General features: G+C 51.0%; 1 protein-coding gene across 1 annotated transcript in view; it reads right to left on the reverse strand.

Moving 5' to 3' along the window:
• Positions 1–6972, reverse strand: part of ESRRB (estrogen related receptor beta) — a 51994-nt gene extending 45022 nt beyond the window's left edge. The window contains exon 1 of the mRNA XM_082649585.1: positions 6563–6972. Coding sequence (XP_082505711.1) covers positions 6563–6959 — 397 coding nt within the window. The 5' untranslated portion in view covers positions 6960–6972. The remainder of the gene's footprint in view (positions 1–6562) is intronic.
• Between the last annotated feature and the right edge of the window lie 14310 nt (positions 6973–21282).

The following is a 21282-nucleotide window of genomic DNA, read 5'->3' on the forward strand; positions in this document are numbered from 1 at the left end:
TCTCTCAGCCACCTTTGCTCTCATCACTGGTTTTTCTCTTTCACAGTACTCACTTGGGTCTGTCATTATGCCTCTTTGTTACCGTATATACTGTCTGCCTTACCCCCGAGAATACAAGACCACAGAGTAGGGCCCATTGTTCTGTCTTCAGCTCCCAGCACAATGGTTGGGACTCAGTAAAGTATCACCAAAGAACTGAACAAGTGCTTCCTAAGCTCAGATGTAAGGCAGGAGTTTTCCCCGAACACTGTCCTTTAGAAAAGAGGAAGTGGGCTTCCCTGGTGGCACAGTTAAGAATCTGCCTGTCAATGCAGGGGACACGGGTTCGAGCCCTGGTCTGGGAAGATCCCACATGCCGCGGAGCAACTAAACCTGTGAGCCACAACTACTGAAGCCTGCGCATCTAGAGCCCGTGCTCCACAACAAGAGAAGCCGCCGCAATGAGAAGCCCGCGCACTGCAGCGAAGAGTAGCCCCGCTCGCCACAACTAGAGAAAGCCCGCGCGCAGCAACGAAGACCCAACGCAGCCAAAAATGAATGAATTAATTAATTTTAAAAAAAAGAAAGAAAGGAGAGGAAGTTGCTTAATATCTGCGTCTTTGTGAAGTCTCTTATCAGAGGTGCTGTGTCAGTCCCTTCATATTGAACAACTGCCTTTTGGGGAGACTCAGTGCCCTGAGAAGACCCCAATCAAGGCTCGTCACCGGACTGAATCAGTAACAAAGGCAGAAAGAAATTTAGCCCAAATTTAGTTATTGCTGGGGATATGAACCATAATTAACAAACACTGAGAGTCAAAAGCAGTATGGGGGCTTCCCTGGCGGTGCAGTGGTTGAGAGTCCGCCTGCCGATGCAGGGGACACGGGTTCATGCCCCGGTCCGGGAGGATCCCACATGCCGCGGAGCGGCTGGGCCCATGAGCCATGGCCGCTGAGGCTGCGCGTCCAGAGCCTGTGCTCCGCAACGGGAGAGGCCACAACAGTGAGAGGCCCGCGTACTGCAAAAAAAAAAAGAAGCAGTATGGTACCTGATATGTTGTGGAAACCATGACTATAAATTGACCCAACTATATAAAATAGGTAAACATCAAAGATCTACTGTGTAACACAGGGAACTCTACTCAATATCTTGTAATAACCTACATAAAGAAAAAGAATCTGAAAGAATATATATATATACACACACACATATATATGTATAACTGAATCACTTTGCTGTACACTTGAAACTAACACAACACTGTAAATTAATCAAACTTCAATTAAAAAATACTGACACAACTAAAACAGAACTATCCTAATGGTCTAGGAAATGTACTTAGTGCTCAAAATAAAAATCTGAGGGACAGCAGCACATACACGCTCATATAATCTCCCATAACCAAGATGAAGTGAAGGTGGTGTGCTCTGAAACACTGCACCAAATGATGCGGAAAGCGGCAAAGACACTTTCATCAAAGAGTCATGTGAAACATTTGATAAACCTCGTCTTCCAAAATGTTAAGAAAAAGGTTTTCAAAAAATAATACATGGTCTTACATAATATGACTGAAAATATGCAAGTTTAACAAAAGGGCATATTGTTGTGCTTTTTGTTTTGTTTTTGGCCACGCAGCTTGCAGGATCTTAGTTCCCCAAACAGGGATCAAACCCGTGCACCCTGCAGTGGAAGCACAGAGTCTTAACCACTGGACCTCCAGGGAAGTCCCAGAAGGGACTTTCTTTTTAAGACTGGAGCTACTAACAGTATTTAAATGCTGATGGAAAGGAGCCCATTGGGAGTGAGATGATGAAAGAGAGGAGATAATGGGTAGGAAGGTCTCTGGGAAGTGGTGAGGAGATGGATTCCAAGCCTGAGAAAAGCTGAGCCTGGGGTGGGAGCCACCTCTCCCCGCACGAGTGGGTAGCAATGAAGATGTGTACCATCAGTGAATGAGAGATGCTGCCGAGAGTGGGCAGGGCTGGTGGCAACAAGCTGAGGGAGTGCCCATCTGAGGGCCTCCACTTTCCCCATGGGACAGGAGAGGAGGCAGGGTGGCTGCTGAGAGAGGGTCAGAGTTTGGGGGTATAGCTTAGCAAAGATCCCCCAGGTGGCTCCCCGAAAGGCCCCCTCGTCACTGCGGTACTCATGACAAAGGTTTTCATTACTGTGGGTCAGCGTCCCAGTCCAGAAGCTGGCGCTTAGCCCTATGATCCAGAAGCCTGACTGTGTCAGCCACAGAAAAGGGCTCCATCTCTCAGGGGCTGACTCCCATTGCCCCAATTCAGGGACCAGATGTATAAGCCCAGGATGCCTGCACACTCAAGTATGATAAGAAATTGATCTACCCAGCCAGCATCCTGCCTAACCAGCAAGGTGGCTCCAAGCAGAAGACCAACAGGGTACCCAGATTATAATCAGAAAGATGTTAATCAAATCCATTGAATGTTTAATCACAATAGGCTGTCCCAGGCTGACTCCCTTTACCTCGGGTGGGGACTTTGCCAAAGTCAGCTTTCTTTTTCTGTGCCTCCAGGGCTGATCCATCCTCTTTTTTTTCCATAGATATGCTAGTAAATTCAATCAGGTTGAGGGTGGTTCCTTTGCCATGGAGCCTTTCTGTCCCTTCAGGACTGTGCCTTTTTGTCTATCTCCGAGCTCATCTACTCTGGGTGAGTGACATAAGCCCCAGCACTGATGGCATAGAAATGGGCAAAGTGTAATGAACACTTAACATGCATTACTAGGCATTGAGGGCTAGTGGGCTGCATCTACCTGTTCAGTGCTGAAGTGCAGGGCGGGGTTTACAAGTTTTTACTGTAAAAAGCCAGAAAGTGTCAATGCTTTCTGCGTGTGGCCAGGTCTCTGACAACTACTCCACCAAAGCACCAAAACAGACAATATGTAAACAAATAGGTGTGGCCCTGTTCTAATACAACTTGATTTACAAAAGCAGGAAGCCGCCGGCAAACTGTACTTTGCCCACCACTCCCATCCCCTCCCCCATCCACACAGCGCTAGCCCCCGGCACAGACAAGCACACACTGAGTGCTCGATAAATATTTGTAGGCAAGGAATGGCGGTCTGAGGGCTTTCTCCCTAAGTCTATCGTGACTTCTTTGTTTCCATAAATTTCTTCCCATGTTGACGTAACCACCGAATTGGGCAGATGGAAGGGATCTAAGGAGGGAAGGGGGGGTTGTGAGCTAGCATGATTTTCAGAGCTGTCCAGGCGTTTACTTTGCGAATGGATCATTCTGTGACTAAAGGCCTTTTTAAAGATGGCCTACGTACCCTCCTTAATTGGGGAGGTGCTTAGAAGACTGCCCTGGCTGGGCTAAGGCTCTGCCTGCAGCCTCGTGTGCTCTAAGCCTCAGATTCCAGCTTCTTGAGGGCAGGTACCCTGTCTCTTTCTCTCCCTGAAGCACCTTACTCAGGGCAGGGACTAAATTAATGCTCTCTTGGTACTAAACTGACTCTGGGGTTGTCCAATTGTAGATCATTTGTTTCCTCTTTATATTTTCCCCATTTTTCCAAATTTCCTACAACTATTATGCTCAGAAACAACAAAATCAAAATCTTTGTTAGAAGAAAACCAAAGAATTGATAAGATAACCAGAGCAATCCGTCAGCCTTAGAGTTCACTGGTCCCTGTTTCAGATAGAGACCTTTCTGGTTGGAAATGAGTAACTCTTCTTGTGACAAAGAAACGAGAGTACTTCAGTTCTGATCGCAATAAAGGCTGCTGTTTGTCTTTGGACTTCTAGGAAGAGATCTTTATCCTTTACGTGGTAGCAAATAACTAAGACTATTTACAAATCCTTCCTCTGGGCTCTTTATTTATTTATTTAAAAAAATTTTTTTTGGCTGTGTTGGATCTTTGTTGCTGTGCGCGGGCTTTCTCGAGCTGCGGCGAGCGGGGGCTACTCTTGGTTGCGGTGCGTGGGCGTCTCATTGCGGTGGCTTCTCTTGTTGCGGAGCATGGGCTCTAGGCACGCGGGCTTCAGTAGTTGTGGCATGTGGGCTCAGTAGTTGTGGCTCGCGGGCTCTAGAGTGCAGGCTCAGTAGCTGTGGCGCACGGGCTTAGTTGCTCCACGGCATGTGGGATCTTCCCAGACCAGGACTCGAACCCGTGTCCCCTGCATTGGCAGGCGGATTCTTAACCACTGCGCTGCAAGGGAAGTCTCTTCCTGTGGGCTCTTGACTTGCAGAGGATGTTGTCAGCACCCAGGCCGCTGTTGAGGGTGTAGTAAGGTTCCTGAGTCTACACCAGGCTCTGCTTTCAGAAAATTTAATCCAGAACTCTCCAGCACATTTAAGAATATGGACAGAAGAAAATGTAACTGTCTCTTAAAAAGCAATTTTTCAAAAACCGCCCTCCGAGAGTCTAAAATGGTGGCAATCTTACCAAGATCACTTCCCAATTTGTAAAGAAAAACACTGTTATTTCAGTAGCTTAAATTGGTTTAAACATCTCATGTTTATTTGTCAAATATCCAATGATACTCATTGGATATTGGACTGGAGGTTTTCAACCCTGGTTGAGGCAGGATACTGAGAATTAATGCAGTGCTTTTGACATCTAGAGATTCCAGGGCCTCCTCCCAGACTGGAGAATGTGAAGCTGGCAGGGACCAGGATGCATCCGTTCACTGTGCTGAAGGCTAGCACGGTGCCTGATACAAAAGTGCTCAATCAATATTTGCTGAGAGAAGTTGGTATCATGACTCCTTTGGGGAAAGGTCTAGGGAACTGGGGCCTAGGGTTTTAGGAAAACTTACTCTTTACTGTCTTATTCCTTCGTACTGTTTGAATTTTTACCATGTTTATATTTTTTTAAAGTGTTCACTTAATGAATGAATTTATCTATAACTAAAGTAGCTAAAATAGTTTAAATCCTGTTAAGTCAAAATAGTGATCGTACTGTTTCATTTAAATGTACGTTAATTACAAAGGCCTGCTCTGGAAGATAAAACAAATTTGGTCTGTTGTCTTAATATGTCCTAAGTGATATTGCGAAAGTGAAAATAATAATTGCAAACATTTATTTAGCGCTTACTAAGTGCCAGGCAAAAGTATGAGTGCTTTAGGGCTTCCCTGGTGGCGCAGTGGTTGAGAGTCCGCCTGCCGATGCAGGGGACGTGGGTTCGTGCCCCGGTCCGGGAAGATCCCACATGCCGCGGAGCGGCTAGGCCTGTAAGCCATGGCTGCTGAGCCTGCGCGTCCGGAGCCTGTGCTCCGCAACGGGAGAGGCCACAACAGTGAGAGGCCCGCGTACCACAAAAAAAAAAAAAAAAAGTATGAGTGCTTTATAGTCATTAATGCACTTAAGCCTGTTTTAGCAGCTCTATGTGAGGTAGGCATGACATCATCCCACCTTACCCAAGAGCAAACTGAAGCAGAGAGAGAAACTGAGGCAGGCCCCAAAGGCATTGAGCTATAAGGTAAGGGATGGAGCTGTGTGACCCAGGAGCCCGCCTGGCGGTTGGCCAGGACACCACACCATCTCAACTAATACATAGAACTGGAAACATAGACAATCCTAGCGCCCTCAATTAGTTTAATAAATAACTCGTCACAAGAAATTGAAACAAATATTCGCTGAATGAACAGGCCAAGAATCACCCCAGGGAAGCTCAGCCTGCCTCTTCCAAAAGTGAAATAGGGGAGTGGCGGAAGGGAGGACACCCTCGGATCGCCGGGCAGGACGGGGACAGGATTGGCACCCCTGGGTTTCCTCCAGTCTGGTTTGCAGTTTCTGTCCCCAGGGGTCGGCATCTGCTCATCTCAGTGACCTCCACGAGCAAGGCTTTTGGTCTATCCTAGCGTCAGGCTGGACGGGAGGGAACGCATGAAGCAAGTGCCCCACGCGTGACCTACTGTAGAAAGAATCTTGGCTGGCATGCCCAGCCATTCCTCTGCGCTGCACCCTGTGCCATGACCTTCATAACAGCCCTGTGAGGGCGGACCCATTGTTATCCCCAATTTGCGCAGGACTGACTTCCTCAGAGTGAGTACCCACCGAGAGAGACAGCCACCGCATGGCCTTTGGAACATGACTCAGCTGATATGCACATGCCCTCAAAGAGCGGCCCCACGGGGATGGGACAGGATGAGTAGTCAGGGGGAGATTTCCCTTGCTCTGTGGCCCTGACCGTTTCACGATGAAGAAAATAGTCACATTCCATTTGTGCAATTAAAAAAGATAAAACCAAAAGGAGAGACCCATTACAGTTCAAGAGGTCTGGAGTTGCAGGGCAAAGAGGGCTTTTTCTCCAAAACATTCAGCTTTCTAGGGACACTCATTTGACAGCGTTCCCCATCCTAGCGAGAGAGACACCTGTGCTAAGGCATTTGTGTGGATTTTCTTTGGGTCTTCTGGGGCTCCCTATGGGGGTGCATGCCATTTCAACAAAAGCCTGGAACTTAGAACCCTTGTCCAGAATCCCAAAATGAGAACACCTGGGATACAGAGAAGGGAGCCTCCAGAACTTGGGCTCCAGTGGCTCCCAGACCCAAGCTGGCAGCTCGCGGTTCCCTGCCGGGCCCGCACCCCGCCTGGGCCCACCCTGCTGCCACGCACCTTGGATGGTCCTCTTGAAGAAAGCCTTGCAGGCCTCGCAGGAGGCCACACCGTAGTGGTAGCCGGAGGCGATGTCCCCGCACACGAGGCACAGGCGCTTGGGGATGGCGTTGAGCATGTACTCGCACTTGATGGCCGAATCCTCCATGATGCCGCCGGCACAGTCCTCGTAGCCCTTGCGGCAGGGGGTGCCTCCCAGCCCGGCGCCCGCGAACATGGGCGGCGAGTCCAGACCGTTGGCGTGGGCGCCCAGGGCCAGGCCGAAGCCGCCGCTGGCGTCGGACGAGCCGCTGGGGCTGTGGTGGCTGAGGGCATCGATGCCCGAGGACGGGCTGGATGGCTCGGTCTTGATGAAGGAGCCGCAGCTGGAGACCAGGTGCCGGTCGTCTGCGGACATCCTGTTCAGCAGCCTGGGGACACAGAGCGCAGGAGTCAGCTCGGAGAGGGTGCGGTGGGTGTGACGCTGTCCCCAGGAATTAGCTTTGGGCTCCGGGCACCGGGTGGGCGGGGTGGCTGGGAGGGGCCCTACATTAAGGCATCGGTGAGATAAAATGCTCGCCGAGAAGGTCAATTGGGCTGAAAAACGGCACAGCCCAGAGCAAGTTTCTGGCATTACCCACCAGAACCTTCTGAGTCCTCCAAACAAAAACTACATTTTGATCAATCAACAAACTTCAGATGAGGCCCCCCAGTCCTTTGCAAATTGCTGGTCTGAGGGTGACAAAAGTGGTAATAATTCAGCCAAAATATTTGGCCAACCTTCTGGCACAACAATAATACATTTGAAAGTCCAGGGGTGCCAGCTCCTGGACCAGACACCCTCAGTACAATGACCTGATGACCCACTTCACCTGAGCCCCGGGGGCAGCAGGTAAGCCCGAGCTTGGAGCTTCCCACAAATGCCACCATCGCTGAGATTGGGACCAGAGACGCCAAGCCACCTGGCCAGGGCAAGAGGCAGGGCTTGTGGCCAAGGCGTCCGCCCAACTGGCTGCCCTCCGGGTTTTGCCTCTGGCCCAGGGCACATCTGGTGGGTGGCCCCCAGGCCCCCTCTTTCATTCCTCTTCATAGCCCTGATCAGGCTGGCCTCCCCCTCAAGAGACTGTGCCTCAATCATGCAGCATGAGGAGGCCTTCCAACCCCAACTCCGCGCATCCCCCAGCTGTTTCTTAACTCAAACTTCAACCTCTAAGGTCCCTGCCTCACTGTAGAGTCAAGGGAGCGTTAACAGTGAGGCAGGATCACGAGGAAGGGTCATAAGACAGTTCCCAAAACGAAAAGCCCTCCTCCCAGAACCATGCTGAGAGGGTAAGAAGGCAAAGTGCGACCCTCACACATCCTAGCTCCCAGGATGAGGGGAGGGGCTTCTCTCCCACGTGAGCAAGGAGAGGGAAGGGCCGGGAAATGCATTCAGGAAAGCCCAGCTGCAGTCCATGCCCAAGAGCTCTGGGCCAGCCAGGCCCTGGAGTCGGGAGGCTGGGTCAGGGTTCATCTGTCCATGTCCTGGCCTGGCTGGGTGGAGGTAAAGAGGAGGCCAAGGCGGATGCCTAAGGAGCAGGTGAAAGTTAATAGGGAAGGGTCCTGCAAAGGTTCGATCCCTGGTCTGGGAAGATCCCACATGCTGCGGAGCAACTAAGCCCGTGCGCCGCAACTACTGAGCCTGCGCTCTAGAGTCTGGGAGCCACAACTACTGAGCCCGCGTGCCGCAACTACTGAAGCCCACGCGGCTAGAGCCCGTGCTCTGCAACGAGAAGCCACCGCGATGAGAAGCCCACGCACCGCAACGAAGAGTAGCCCCCACTTGCCACAACTAGAGAAAGCCCGCGTGCAGCAACGAAGACCCAACACAACCAAAAATAAATAAATAAATAAAATTGATTCTTTAAAAAAAAAAAAAGAGAGAGGGAAGTGTCCTGGAGAACGAAAAGGGCTGGAGAGGGTGGCAGTACAGCCCCATTCATCGAAAGATGGCCCCAGTGGGGAGGGAGGGAGTGTCCCAGTGCTGGAGGGCCCACTGGGGAAGCAGCCACAGTCCAACGATGCTCAGAGGTAGCCCCTGTTTCCTGAGCAGATCACTGGGGAAAGGATTATTCACCATGTGGGGAAAGGCCTGTCTTACCACACCCACAAAGCCCACCCTCCCAAGAAAACCTTGGCCACACACTTGCACCGCCAAAAGCAATCTTATGATGGGGAGGGGCCTCCACTGTCCCTGGTCCCACCAGTGATTTCATAGTCAATACCCCTCCCAGGGCACTGTCCCATCCATCTACACTTGAACATGTCCGGAGGCAGGGAACACATTGCCCCGCAGACAGTTCTAATCAGAAGCTGGGAGCTGCTTCTGATAAAAAGATAAAAGATACCTATAAGGATCCTACTGTCAAGAAGTTTATTATCTACTGGAATGTAGTGTTTGAAGATAGAGGCTCCCAGGTCTGTTCTGTTCCAAACTGAATATTCCTGAGTCTTCTGAGATACCTCTCCTACTAGCCCATCCCTTACATTGGCAGAGGGTACCACACTGAAAGTCTTCTCTGGTGGTTTTTTTTTTTTTTTTACATCTCTGGCTGGTGCCCTGTCATGTCCCCAGCCTCCACAAGGCTACCTGCCACCCCCTCCATCCACCAGAGGCTCCCTGGTGTGTTCTCAGGAAATGCCATTGGCCTGAGAAACACAAATGCACCTGTGGGTTAACTCCCCACAGTGCCTTGTGCTGGGCCTGCAGGGAGAGCAAACCGGGTGCTCTTACATTTGTAATCCCCTCCTCCTGCTGCTTTAGGCTCTGCAGTGCCCAGGAACATCCCAGGCCCACTGTGACAAACACTGCAGGACAAGGCAGCTCCCAGACCCAAGCCCCCCATCCCACTCCTCTCCCAGGCTGTGAGTGCCCCTGAGATTTCAGGAGATACACTTGATATAAGCAGTAATGATAGCATCTGCTATTTAGTGAGCACGTGTTATATGCCACCCGCTTCAGATCTGTCCCTTGGACGGATGAGAAGCTTGTGCCCTGAGAGACGCAGCTGGGGAGACCTACAGCCATGCCTGGTGGACAGCAGGACACAGTTTCCCCAGCTGTCTTCCCCAGACTCACGGCTCAGCCAGCCCTGAAGGACACTCAGGGCAGGCAGTGGTTTCATACCCTAAGCCACAGGTCTCCCCTCCTGCCTCTCTCCTTATTGGTTCAAAGCCTTCTTTAGTGACCGCTGCCCCCAGGCCCTGGTCAGAGACTCTAGGACTGAGAAGGAAGTAAACTTGACCCTGGCCTCAGCGTTGGCACAGAAATCCACCTACTGGTTTAGTGCCTGAGCCCCAGCTGAGGAGGGTCTGATGATTTCATCCCTGCAGGTGTCTCACTTCTGTGACCATTATTTTGGCCCCTAGAATGTCTTTTCCAGGGTGAGTCAACAAGTACTTCGGGCACCTACCATGTGCCAAGTGCTGGCCAGACAGCAGGACGTGACCAGCGCAGCCCATGATGTCAAGAAGCTCATCCTCTCACCGGAAGGACGGACACAAAAGAAACACACGTGTGCAGAGCGCCAGCAAGGCAGGGGCTGGGGGTGTGGAACACGACACCGACAGGGCTCCCTCCGCCCCCCCGCCATGCCCCTTTGGTCTGACTTCATTCATTCACTCATTTATTCATATTTGCCTTCATTTTCCCTCCAGGAAACCTACCCCTCCCTCCACCCATCCTTGACCTCCTGGACATTGTTCCTTTACTCAAAAGCAAAATTTAAAGGAAGGACAGAGGGAAAGAAGTCCAAGAAGAGGGCAGAGAAGAAGTGGCCAGAGGAGCTGGAGGAGACGAGAGAGAGTCGTGGACATGCAGTGAGGAGAGCCATCGCGAGGGAGGTGGCGGCACGTCACGTGCAGCCACAAAGTCAGGTGAAGTCAGGAGTGCAGTGTCCCCTGCAGTGAACAGTCAGGATGTGGCTGGTCAGAGCAGTATCACGCATGGGGGGATGGGAGTCACAGGGCCGGGTCTGCAGGAGGCATTGAACAGCAGACAATCCTTTCAGGGAGTTTGGCCATGTCTGGCCGAGCCGGGCAGAGGAGGGAGTAGGGGTGGCGTCCTCCTTGCTCACCTGTAGGCAGCACCATCCCCTTGAACTTAGGGGCGGTGGCGGCAGGGAAGGAATGTTTTTGTTGTTATTGTCCGTAATTTATCAGCCTCTTTGATGAGGAGGGGGTGTGTCAAGAATGTAAGGAATTTAAAAATTACTTTCCAGTTTGCCCTGGGCAATCGTGATCCCACCTACTGACCCCGTATAATTATCCATCGCTCCCCATTACTCCCCAGAGGAGGCAATGAATTCTATGGTGACTCCATGTTACATGCTAATGGTAAAGAGCGAATCAAGATGGAAAGATTGCAATCACAAAAGATTTTTCTCAAATTCCAGTCCAATCTTCATCAGAGTCAGCAAACGTGCTGGTTGAACAGGTAGCTTCCTGGACCCAACCTCACCCCAGTCATATTCTGGACACTCAGCCCTGCAGGAGGGGCCCAGAAATCTGCATTTAAAAAAATCTTTTTAATTTATTTATTTTAGGCTGTGTTGGGTCTTCATTGCTGTGCGTGGGCTTCTCATTGCGGTGGCTTCTCTTGTTGAGGAGCACGGGCTCTAGGCGCGTGGGCTTCAGTAGTTGTGGCTTGTGAGCTCTAGAGTGCAGGCTCAGTAGTTGTGGCGCACAGGCTTAGTTGCTCCACGGCCTGGGGGATCTTCCCGGACCAGGGCTTGAACCCGTGTCCCCTGCATTGGCAGGCGGATTCTTAACCACTGCGCCACCAGGGAAGCCCCTGCATTTTTGGTTTTGCTTATTGCTTTGCTTTCAGCACCCCAGATGTGAATCTTAGGGGAGTCAAGTTTGAATCCTACAGGAATAACACATGCAGTCAGGGGACCTGGTGGGAGTTTGCAAGGTATCTGGATGCCCTGGAAGAGAAGAGAAACGAGCCAAAGCAGTAAGAGGGGGAGGGAGGGTTGGCTGTGCAGAGGGGAAGTTTGGAGGTGGCCTCCCTTGCCCCCCACGTGGCCTCTCCTCATTCTGTGAAATGGGAGGTGAGGTCAGGAGATCCAGGAAAAGGAAGAAAGTTTGCAACAGCAACTGTGGGAGGAGGAGAGAACACAAATCAGGGGCATAAAGCTTTACCAGGCCCCTTAACTCACTCTGCAGGGCCAGCAACACAGGGGAGCTTTGATCTGCGTTTCTCAGCCCGGGCACTGCTGACATTTGGGGCCAGTGATTCTTCACTGTGGGCCATCCTGTGCGCTGCAGGACGTTTAGCAGCACCCCTGCCCTTTACCCACTAGAAGCCAGTAGCACCCCCAGCCCCAGATATGACAAGCCAAACCTTCTCCAGACACTGCCAGATGCTCCCCGGGGGGCAAAATCGCCGCCAGTTGAGAACCACTGACTTGGACGTTGGCGGGAAAGGGGTAAGCACAGGGCCCAGGAGCTGAAGCGTGGGCATATGGTGTAGTTTGGGGCTAGAGTGATGTCACAAAGAGAGGAATTGGGAGAAAACGGAGCGCCCGAGAGCATGGGGGTTTCCAGGCGGGGGAGGCTGAGGTACGGCAGGAGGAAGGAGCAGGACAGCTGCAAGGATGGGAGATTGGGTCAGGGAAGATCTCAGAGGTGGAGCCTGGATGCCAAGGCCCAGGAGGATGTGGCCACTGGGTAGGTGGCTAGGATGGGCAGCAGGGAGAGCACAGCCTAGGGGTGAAGGGGAGGTGGCTAACACTTGCGCTCTGGGGAGGAGAGGGTCATGTCGAGTCCATCATCTGTGGTTGGCTGGGTCCCAGTTCCCAACTGGTCGATGACTATTGACTTTACAGGAGGGGACCGCTGCCCCATCTGAGCCGCCTGTGAAAGAGCAGTAGTCAGTGGTCGAAGCCCCTCGAGGCATCATTTTCCCTCTGATCCATCTCGTAACAGGAGCACAGCCAGAGCTGCCCTGGCCTCAATGTCACCACCATCTGATTAATGTGGGTCCCCTCCCCCACCTAGTCCTGCCCCTCTTAGTGTCCAGTGTGGGACCCTTACCCCAGAGCGGCCTGACCTCCAGGGACGCCTGAGCTTACTGGGGACTCTCTGCCTCTGCTGGACATCACCTTGCTGGACAGTGAAGTGGGTTGAAGTTTTTCCAAATACAACAGAATCTTGGAAGTTCTGAAGGAAACCCAAACTCTTCAGCTATTTAGCCACGGACCTCTAGAGGAAGAGAAACTCCAGGATATCAGCAAGAGACAGTCATAAATCTTTAGGTTGGAACAACTATACTGCAATACATTTTTTTTAATAAAAAGAAATAAAAATAAAAAATTTTAAAAATAAAAATCTGAGCTGGAATCCCAGGGACCTACCCCCCTCAAGGCTACCTACTGGTGGGCAGGCAGCAGAAGAGAAGCTTCTGGAGGAACAGAGGCTCCTGGAGGGAAGAGGGATGTGATGGTCTGATTAGGGCCTGGCTTGTTGTCATCTACTGAGTAGAGTCCACCCTACAACACGCCAGAAGCCGGATCACATGCCGAGGGGCTGCCCTCACAGCCGCCTTTTGGCTCTGTGCTGGGGTTGCCCCTGTAACAGCAGAAACAAGCCACTGAGTCACTTAATGGTTAAGAGCCATCACTCTGACGTCAGATGAGCACTGCAGTTCACAGTAGCTGCTGACTTTGCGTTAAACAGGTCACCCTCTCTGGGCCTCAGGGTCCTCATCTGTAAAATGGGCTCCACCACAGCACCTCCTTCCTAGGGTTGTTCTGGGCGAGCAGGGGCTAATGCAGGCAAAACGTTTAGAACGTGCTAGAGCCCAGCAAGCTCTCAGGGGACAGTGGCTGCTGTTGTGATTCTCCCAGGAAGCCCCTTCCAGAAAATCCAGCAGCTGGCGGCAGCCTGTGGTTAAACCTAGCAAAGCTCTTCGCTCGGCCAAGTATAATAATTCCACAAGGAACCTGCCATTTACCAGGAAAGAAAGTAGCAGGTTAGGTGAATTAAGAGGATAAATAAGCCTGAAATGGGAATCCACTCTACGGAAGAAAAATGGTTCCGTACACTTGAGAAACTCTTACGGTACATTTCCATGATTAGTTTGCTAACCAGGGGCCACTGAGCTCTTCATTAAAGCAGACCTTCAGACCCTCCAGCAAGGCTTTATTTGTTATGAATCAGCCCCTCAGGCACCTGAAAGTAACAGAGCTAAACTTCCTTTAAAAATATTATTAGACAATGCACAATGGGCCTTTAATGGACATATAGGATGGGGGGGACCATATGGCTAAATTGACAAGGTCCTAGTATTCCTGTTGGGACAGGGATCCATGGGTACTTATTACACGGGAGGGACAGAAGAGAGGGGGGAAGGAGGAAGGGAAGGGAGGGGGAAGGAAGGAGTGGGAATGGGAAGCCAGTGATGAAAAGTATTACTAACCAAGGATTATAATTAATCCAATTCCATGCATCTATTTGTTATATATTCTTTCCTTAAACTCAGATATTTCTTTAATTCAAATTGACCTTCCCTCGGAGTGGTCTGAATCACCTGTTTTAATAAACAGTGTTTTTATCACTCCTTGCGAAACCCTGCAATGAGTGTCTTTCATCAGTGGATCTATTTTTCTGGGCAGACAGGGCACAGAGGGAGTCAGTGAATCATAAGCGCTCAGAGGTTCTTCTGCCTGGCCTGGTGCCTTTCAGATGAGCAGCTGAAGGCCCTAGAAGTCGTGACTCACTCAGAGACACTAACTAGAGAGCCAGGCTGGCTGGGGGCTGGCTGGGGGCCGGCTAGGGGTGTAGAGACACGGTGGGTAGGTGACCTGCGCAGGGGAGCAGGTTGACTCAGCCCACCTGCTACCCTCCATCACCACGTCACTACCACAGCACCGGTCCTGTGCTGGTTCGATTTTGTCTGGTCTCCTCAGGAATACTTTCCTCATTCTTTCTTTCTCTCTGTCCCCTCAGGGGACCCTCTGGGACTTAAGACTACAAAATGACCTGATAGCAAACTGGCTTCAGTGAGAGCTGCCTCCCCCTGTACGCCAGAACTCAGGCAAAAATCTGTAATTAAGCATCTTGTCGTTAGAAAGATTAGTCAAAACCAGGTTGATCCCAGACAACTGATTGAAATCTCGTTCCATACAAATTACTGCATGGAAAATAATGATGGGTAATTAGTGCCTTTCAATTGGGGCTTTTTATCCATGATGTCCCAGGCTGCATCCATCATCATGAGAAGTGAGAGGCTCGCCAAAGCAGGAGGAGACCTCTGGAAGCAAAGTGGCTGCCACGGGACAGCTGGAAGGGCCCAGTCCCCCGGCAAAGCTCCGGCCCACAATGGGCAGCCGCTGCTGGCTCATTCTGTGGCTGTGTGTGGATTAGAAAGAGGGGCCCCCTCTGGGGAGACCAATTCGAAATTTCAGCCCTCACCTCGGTCCTCTCAAGGGAGTGTCCTCATGCAGGAGCCAAAGGTACCTGATGGCTCTTACTTTAGCCCATATGGCCAACTCTAGCCTCTGACACCACAAAGGGGTGTGTCTGGAGGAAGGACAGCTCACAATTTCAGAAGATGCCCCCAAACACACCTCTAGCGATCTTCCTTTCAATATCTCTTGGAGATCTGACATCTGTGAATTTATCTTAACTCTACTTGAATCTGTTTTATTTTTACCCCATATCAAGCAGTGATACAGCATAAACATCCCACCTACTGTCACTGAACAAATTCAGCAGTTTCCAGATGGCATTCAGTCCTGGAGGAGCTGAGATGCTGGGCCGTAGAGCTGAGTCGTTGGAGCTGGACTGACTGAGTCCGAATTCCAGTTCTGTCTCTTACAAGTTATTTAACCTTTCTGAGCCTCAGTTTCCTCATCTGTACAATAGGGATGATAATAATTATTGTATTCATCTTATAGGGTGGTCTTGAGGGTTAGCGAGTTAATACAGAAAAGAGCTTAGAACTGTGCCTGGCGAAAGTGCTCAATAAATACGTTAGCAGTTGTTACTAGCACCCTTTTTGGTAATGAGCAGATGGCTTCCATTCAGTCTCTAAAAAGTCCATTCCCACAGCAAGCAAGACTGTCTTGCTCCCTCTCTCCTTCCCATCACCCATCCATCCGTGCATCCGTCCATCCACCACTTAGTCATGCATTTGTGTGCCTCTCTGCATGCGGGAACTTCCACTGAGGAAGTCCCTTTTCAGACAGAGGGATTCCTTATTCAGGCACTACTAGAACCAACTATTAGAACTAACTAGCCTCTCTTCTAGGAGCTGACAACTGACTCCAGCCTCCTTTCTCTCTTATTCCTGTGTGCAGCGAGAAAGAAGAATACGGAAGCTGGCAGCAGAGAAGGGTGCCAGCCAGGGGCAGGGGCCCGGGAGCCTTAGTTAGCAGCTGCGCGGCAGCACGGCAGCACCTCTGTTCAGGTGAGCGACGAGGCCTGACTCCCCGGTGTGGCAGCTCACACAAGGGGGTTCTGATAGCTAACCAACTGACACGCCGTCTCGTTCGTTCATCCACTCGCTCCTTCCCTCCCTCATTCATCCCATTACTATTCCTTGAGTACCCTCGGTGTGCCAGATACCGTTCTAGCCCTGGGGATGGTTGGTGCCCAAGGTGGACGTGTTCCTTTCCTCAAGGAGTGACAGCACCATATTTCATTGACTCTAAACTACACCCTTTTTTCACTTTTTAACATCTTGGCAATCAGAATGCATCTTGAGTGGATGGCTTGCCATAGTTTAATTTAATTAGTGGTTCCAGAAATAATGGTGTCTATGATGTCAAAGATTCAATGAAATATGATAATGAGTAGAGCTGAGACTGCCACGAGGTCATCAAAAGCAGTTTCATGTTCTTTCTAGACCCAGGAAGACCACATTTCCCAGTCTCCCTTGCAGTTAGCTGTGCGCATCAACCGGGTCCTGACCAATGGAATGTGGGCAAGAGGATGTAAGGCACTCCTCCCTCCGGCCCATAAAAATCTCCCATGGCCCTCCCCGCCCCCACTTCCTCCCTCTCTCTGTCCTCCCCCATCTGCAGGCCACACAAGATCCATGCAGAGGCTCCAGGAGGGGACTCCAAGGCCCTGGGGGATGGCAGAGCCACAAGTTGGAAGGAGCCTGGACCCATGAAAAACCTCATGAAAGGTGATCTGCCAAGTACCTTCACCAAAATGTTCTGTGAGCAAGACGTAACCTGTCATCCTAAGCCACTGAAAAACTGAGGTTGTATGTAACAATAGCTAGCGTGACCCACTCTAACTAATAAATAAGTAAACAACCAAATAGTATAAATTCAGTTAGTGATGAGCGCTATGAAGAAAGAGCAGGGCTGGGGACAGATGGCAGAGTGGAGGAGTGTCCAGACACAGTGGCCAGAGAAGGCTTCTCTGAAAGGGTGACATTTAAGCAGAAGCCCGAGGAAAAACAGATAAGGAGGCATGCAGGGAGAGCTCCGTGTTGAAGGAATAGCAGAGAGATAGGGAGAGGTAGGCGGGCAGCGCCCTGTCCCAGCCAGGAGCACTTGGACCAGGCCAGGACCTCAAAGGGCTCCTGGTCTGTCCCATAGGCTGCCTGCCTTTGCTAAAGACCCCAGTGATAAGGAGATCACTAATTCAGGCAGCAGCTGTTTCCGTCTTTGGACAACTTAGTTTTTTTTTTTTTTTTTTTGTGGTACGCGGGCCTTTCACTGTTGTGGCCTCTCCCGTTGCGGAGCACAGGCTCCGGACACGCAGGCTCAGCGGCCACGGCTCACGGGCCCAGCCGCTCTGCGGCATGTGGGATCCTCCCGGACCGGGGCACGAACCCGCGTCCCCTGCATCGGCAGGCGGACTCTCAACCACTGCGCCACCAGAGAAGCCCTTTTTTTTTTTTTAAGTTCTTTGTCAAGAGCCAAAATATTTCTTCTTTCTGGAGCTTTCAGTTATAGTTTATACAGCTCCCTCCCTCAGGACCTACAGAACAAGTCTAACCCCCCACTTCCATCTGACAGCCCTCTAGATTGCTGAAGGCAGCTTCCTGCTCCCTGCTGAGCCCCGTCTTCACCAGGAGCACATCTCCTGGACCTAGAATCACTCCTGCACACATTTTGCCCTCCTTTGAGAACAGTCCATCTGCTCTGTTTACTCCTCACAGAAAGGAGCATCAGAATACAGCACAGCCTTCCAGGTGAGTTCTGACCAGTGCAGAACAGTTCTGACACCTCTCTCGTCCTAGATACTATACTTCTGGGTTTTTTTTTATCCTCTAAAGCTAAGTTTGTTTTAAAAAAAAAATTTTTTTTTTGATACTATACCTCTTTTCATGCAACCCTAGATGGGATCAGCGTTTAAGGCCCTTGGTTCACACTGCTAACTTCCCCTCTGCTCCTTATGCAATCACACACCTGAGTCTCTTTCATGTGTGCTGTTCCTGGGTGTCACCACCCCCTTCTTATGTGCGTTCCTGCAGGGCAGTGTGCAAACCCAGTGAGAGGGACCACACTTCCATATATCACCTGGTCACAGCAGTGGCCCTTTCCATGTGGCCTTATGCACAGCAGGGATGACACAGGAAGTTTGGGGCTCCCAGTATCCATTTCTCTTCCTGACTCTCTTCTGTTTTTCAGTCTTTGTGCCAATGGGCAGCCTGGGCAGATGACAAAGATACATCTTAACTCGGGTGAACAGGTGGGGACCTGACACTGCAGCCAACTGGGAACCTGCTTCTGAGCTCCATAATGGTGACGACAGAGGGCTCACTCTGCACTGGGCACGAAACTATACGCACGAGGTCAGCGATTCCTTTCAACAACCTGTCGTCATTTTGCAGATGAAGAAACAGAGGCCAGAGGGGCTAAATATCTTGGCAGGGGTCTCACTGCCAGAAAGTACTGGAGTGAGTTACAATGCAAAGGGGAGTAAGTCACAACACTCCCCTGCTCCAGACAGCCAGGGACTTCCCATCACACCCCCAGGAAAGCAGGAGTCCTTTCCACAGCTGCCCACTCCCCCACGGGGCCACTCCGGCTGTTTCTGGACCAGATCGCATGCTTCCACCTCGGGGCCTCTGCCCTCCTCTCTGTTGCTCTCCACTGTCTAGGACGCTACCGGACACAACAGATGCTCAGAAAAGATTTGTTGGGTGAACAAATGAAGCAGGAGGTCTGAGATTTGGGTGGGATACGAGTCCCCAAGGCCTGCCCCCCCTCGGGCTGTGACAGTCACAGGCCTGAGCCACAAACAACATAGGGCCAGAGTCAGGGCAAAGGAGTCAGCCAGCACCTCAAGAGCAGAGGCCCAGCCAACAGTCCCACTGAAACCTGCCCCCAGTTCCCATCAAATTCCACTAATCCTGGTGGAAAAGGCTTTGCTTATGATGTATGGATTTTTCTTACTTTTATTTATTTATTTTTTTAAGCACCCGAATGCCTGTCATGTGTTTGGAAGGAACTTAGAGAAGCTAGCACCTCAGACCCACTTATCAAGAAATCTAGTTTTGAAACGTTAAAGAAGATATTTTAACACAAAAGGCAAAGTAATTCATGAAAACCTGTGGGAAGTGAGGTTGGAAAAAGCTCGCCTTGACTTCAGAGCCAGGACCCCGAATCTGTATAAGTGAAAAAATAGCCACTGCCTCTCCCTGCCCTCTAGAGGGGACAGAACCAGGCCCAGGCACAAGGGTTCTGGGCCCAGATCACCTGGGTTCGAATCCTGGCTTTGTTACCTACAGGCTGTACAACTGGTTGCTTTACCTCTCCATGCCTCAGTTCCTTCATCTGCAAAATGGGTAATATAAAGATACCTACCTCCGAGAAGTGTTCTGAGGATTAAATGACACAATAAATGGGAAGCACTGACACCAGCGCCGGCACATAGTAAGTGCTCAATAAATGTGAGCTGTTACTATGATTCCTCAGGCCTCTGGGATGCAGGTCCTTCCAGCCATGGCAGGTATGGTCTGACAATTTGGCTCTCAGTCGTCTCCTCTATAAACTGGATATAAGAAGAAAATGAGGAAAGGGGGAAGCAGTGGTGGGTCACTCCCAGGCTCCTTGGCTCTCCTTAATCTAAACCTTTGGGAGTGAGGGGCTGGATTCACCAGGCTTGCCCTTGGAAATGCTGTCACTTATCACGCGGACTTCTCCAGATGGGGCATTTTGACTATTGATCTGATAAATAAACAGCCTGCTGGCTCGATCAAAATGTTATTTTGCATTCCAATTACTGCTCACTAATGCAACCTTCATCCTGCCAAGATGCTGCTGGCAATGACACCAGCCCTGCCACTGGCTTGAGAGGTGGAGCCACCCCCTGCCAGTACTAAGCAAGGATTAGGGCCCTTCTCCCTGGGAAGTCACAGCCGGGGTGGGGAAGACAGCTGCTCCAGGAAGGCGAGACAGGAGGATGACAGGAAATTGTCCTTTTCCTTCATGAGGGGAGCCCCAGAGGGGCAGGGGCTGCTGTCATTCCGGACAGGAAAGGCCCTTGGGGCTGCAGGTATGCCAGACTGGGATACCCCTAGGGACCTCAGGGTCAGGCCTCAGTGCCTCCACTGCCTTGTTGAGTGGCCTTGGACAAGTCACTATACTCCCTGCATCTCAGGTACTGCACTGGTAAACTGGATCCAAGAAAAACCACCCTACTTTCCTGGGTGGTTGTAAAGACTCAGTAAGAAAATAGACGTGGAAGCCCTTTAAAGGAAAAAAAAACAATTAATGCTGCTGTATTATTTAACGCAGTAATTATACTAAATTTCCTATCTTGTTTAGCAGGCATTTACTATGTGTGAAGCATTTTGCGCATGCAAGCTTATTTAATCCTCCCAATAATTCTGGATTTTTAGCCCTGTTTTACTGGGAAAACGGGAAAGTCTGTGGGGGCACCGATGGGCCTCACGGGCCACACAGCTTCTAGGGTTCACTGAAGGTTGTATGTTAATCCAACCTGACGCCCACGGTGAGGGGTTCAGCCACTCTGCCCAACCTGCCCCCTTCCAAAGATCAAGGACTATCTCTGGAGAAGTGTGATGACTCCAAACAGTTACTTTTTCCCTTTCTTGGCCAGTCTGGTCTTTAAAGGTGGCAGAAGAGAAGCTCTTTCCTCCTCTTAGTGGGTCTGGCTGGTAAGAGGGGCAGAGGCTACTGACAGCCAGAAAGAAGACAGCAGGTGTCATAGACCCAATGTGTATGTCCTCAGCCCAACATTCATACGTGGAAAACTAACCGCCATTGTGATGGTATTAGGGGGGCCTATGGGAGGTGACTGGGTCATAAGGGAGGAGCCCTCATAAGTGGGATCAGTGCTCCTATAAAAGAGACCACAGGGCTTCCCTGGTGGCGCAGTGGTTGAGAGTCCGCCTGCCGATGCAGGAGACGCGGGTTCGTGCCCCGGTTCGGGAAGATCCCACATGCCGCGGAGCGGCTGGGCCCGTGAGCCATGGCCGCTGAGCCTGCGCGTCCGGAGCCTGTGCTCCGCAGCGGGAGAGGCCACAGCGGTGAGGGGCCCGCGTACCGCAAAAAAAAAAAAACAAAACAAAAAGACCACAGAGAGCTCTCTCCCCTACCCCTTGCACCACGTGAGGCCATAGGGAAAAGACAGCTCTCTATGAACCAGGAAGTGGCCCCTCACCAGACACCGAATCTGCCAGCACCTTGATCTGGGACTTGCCAGCCTCCAGAGCTGTAAGACATAAATTTCTGTTGTTCATAAGCCACCCAGTCTACGGTATTTTG

This window comes from Grampus griseus (genome assembly GCF_964374135.1).
Source record: "Grampus griseus genome assembly, chromosome: 2".
Classification (NCBI taxonomy): Eukaryota; Metazoa; Chordata; class Mammalia; order Artiodactyla; family Delphinidae; genus Grampus; species Grampus griseus.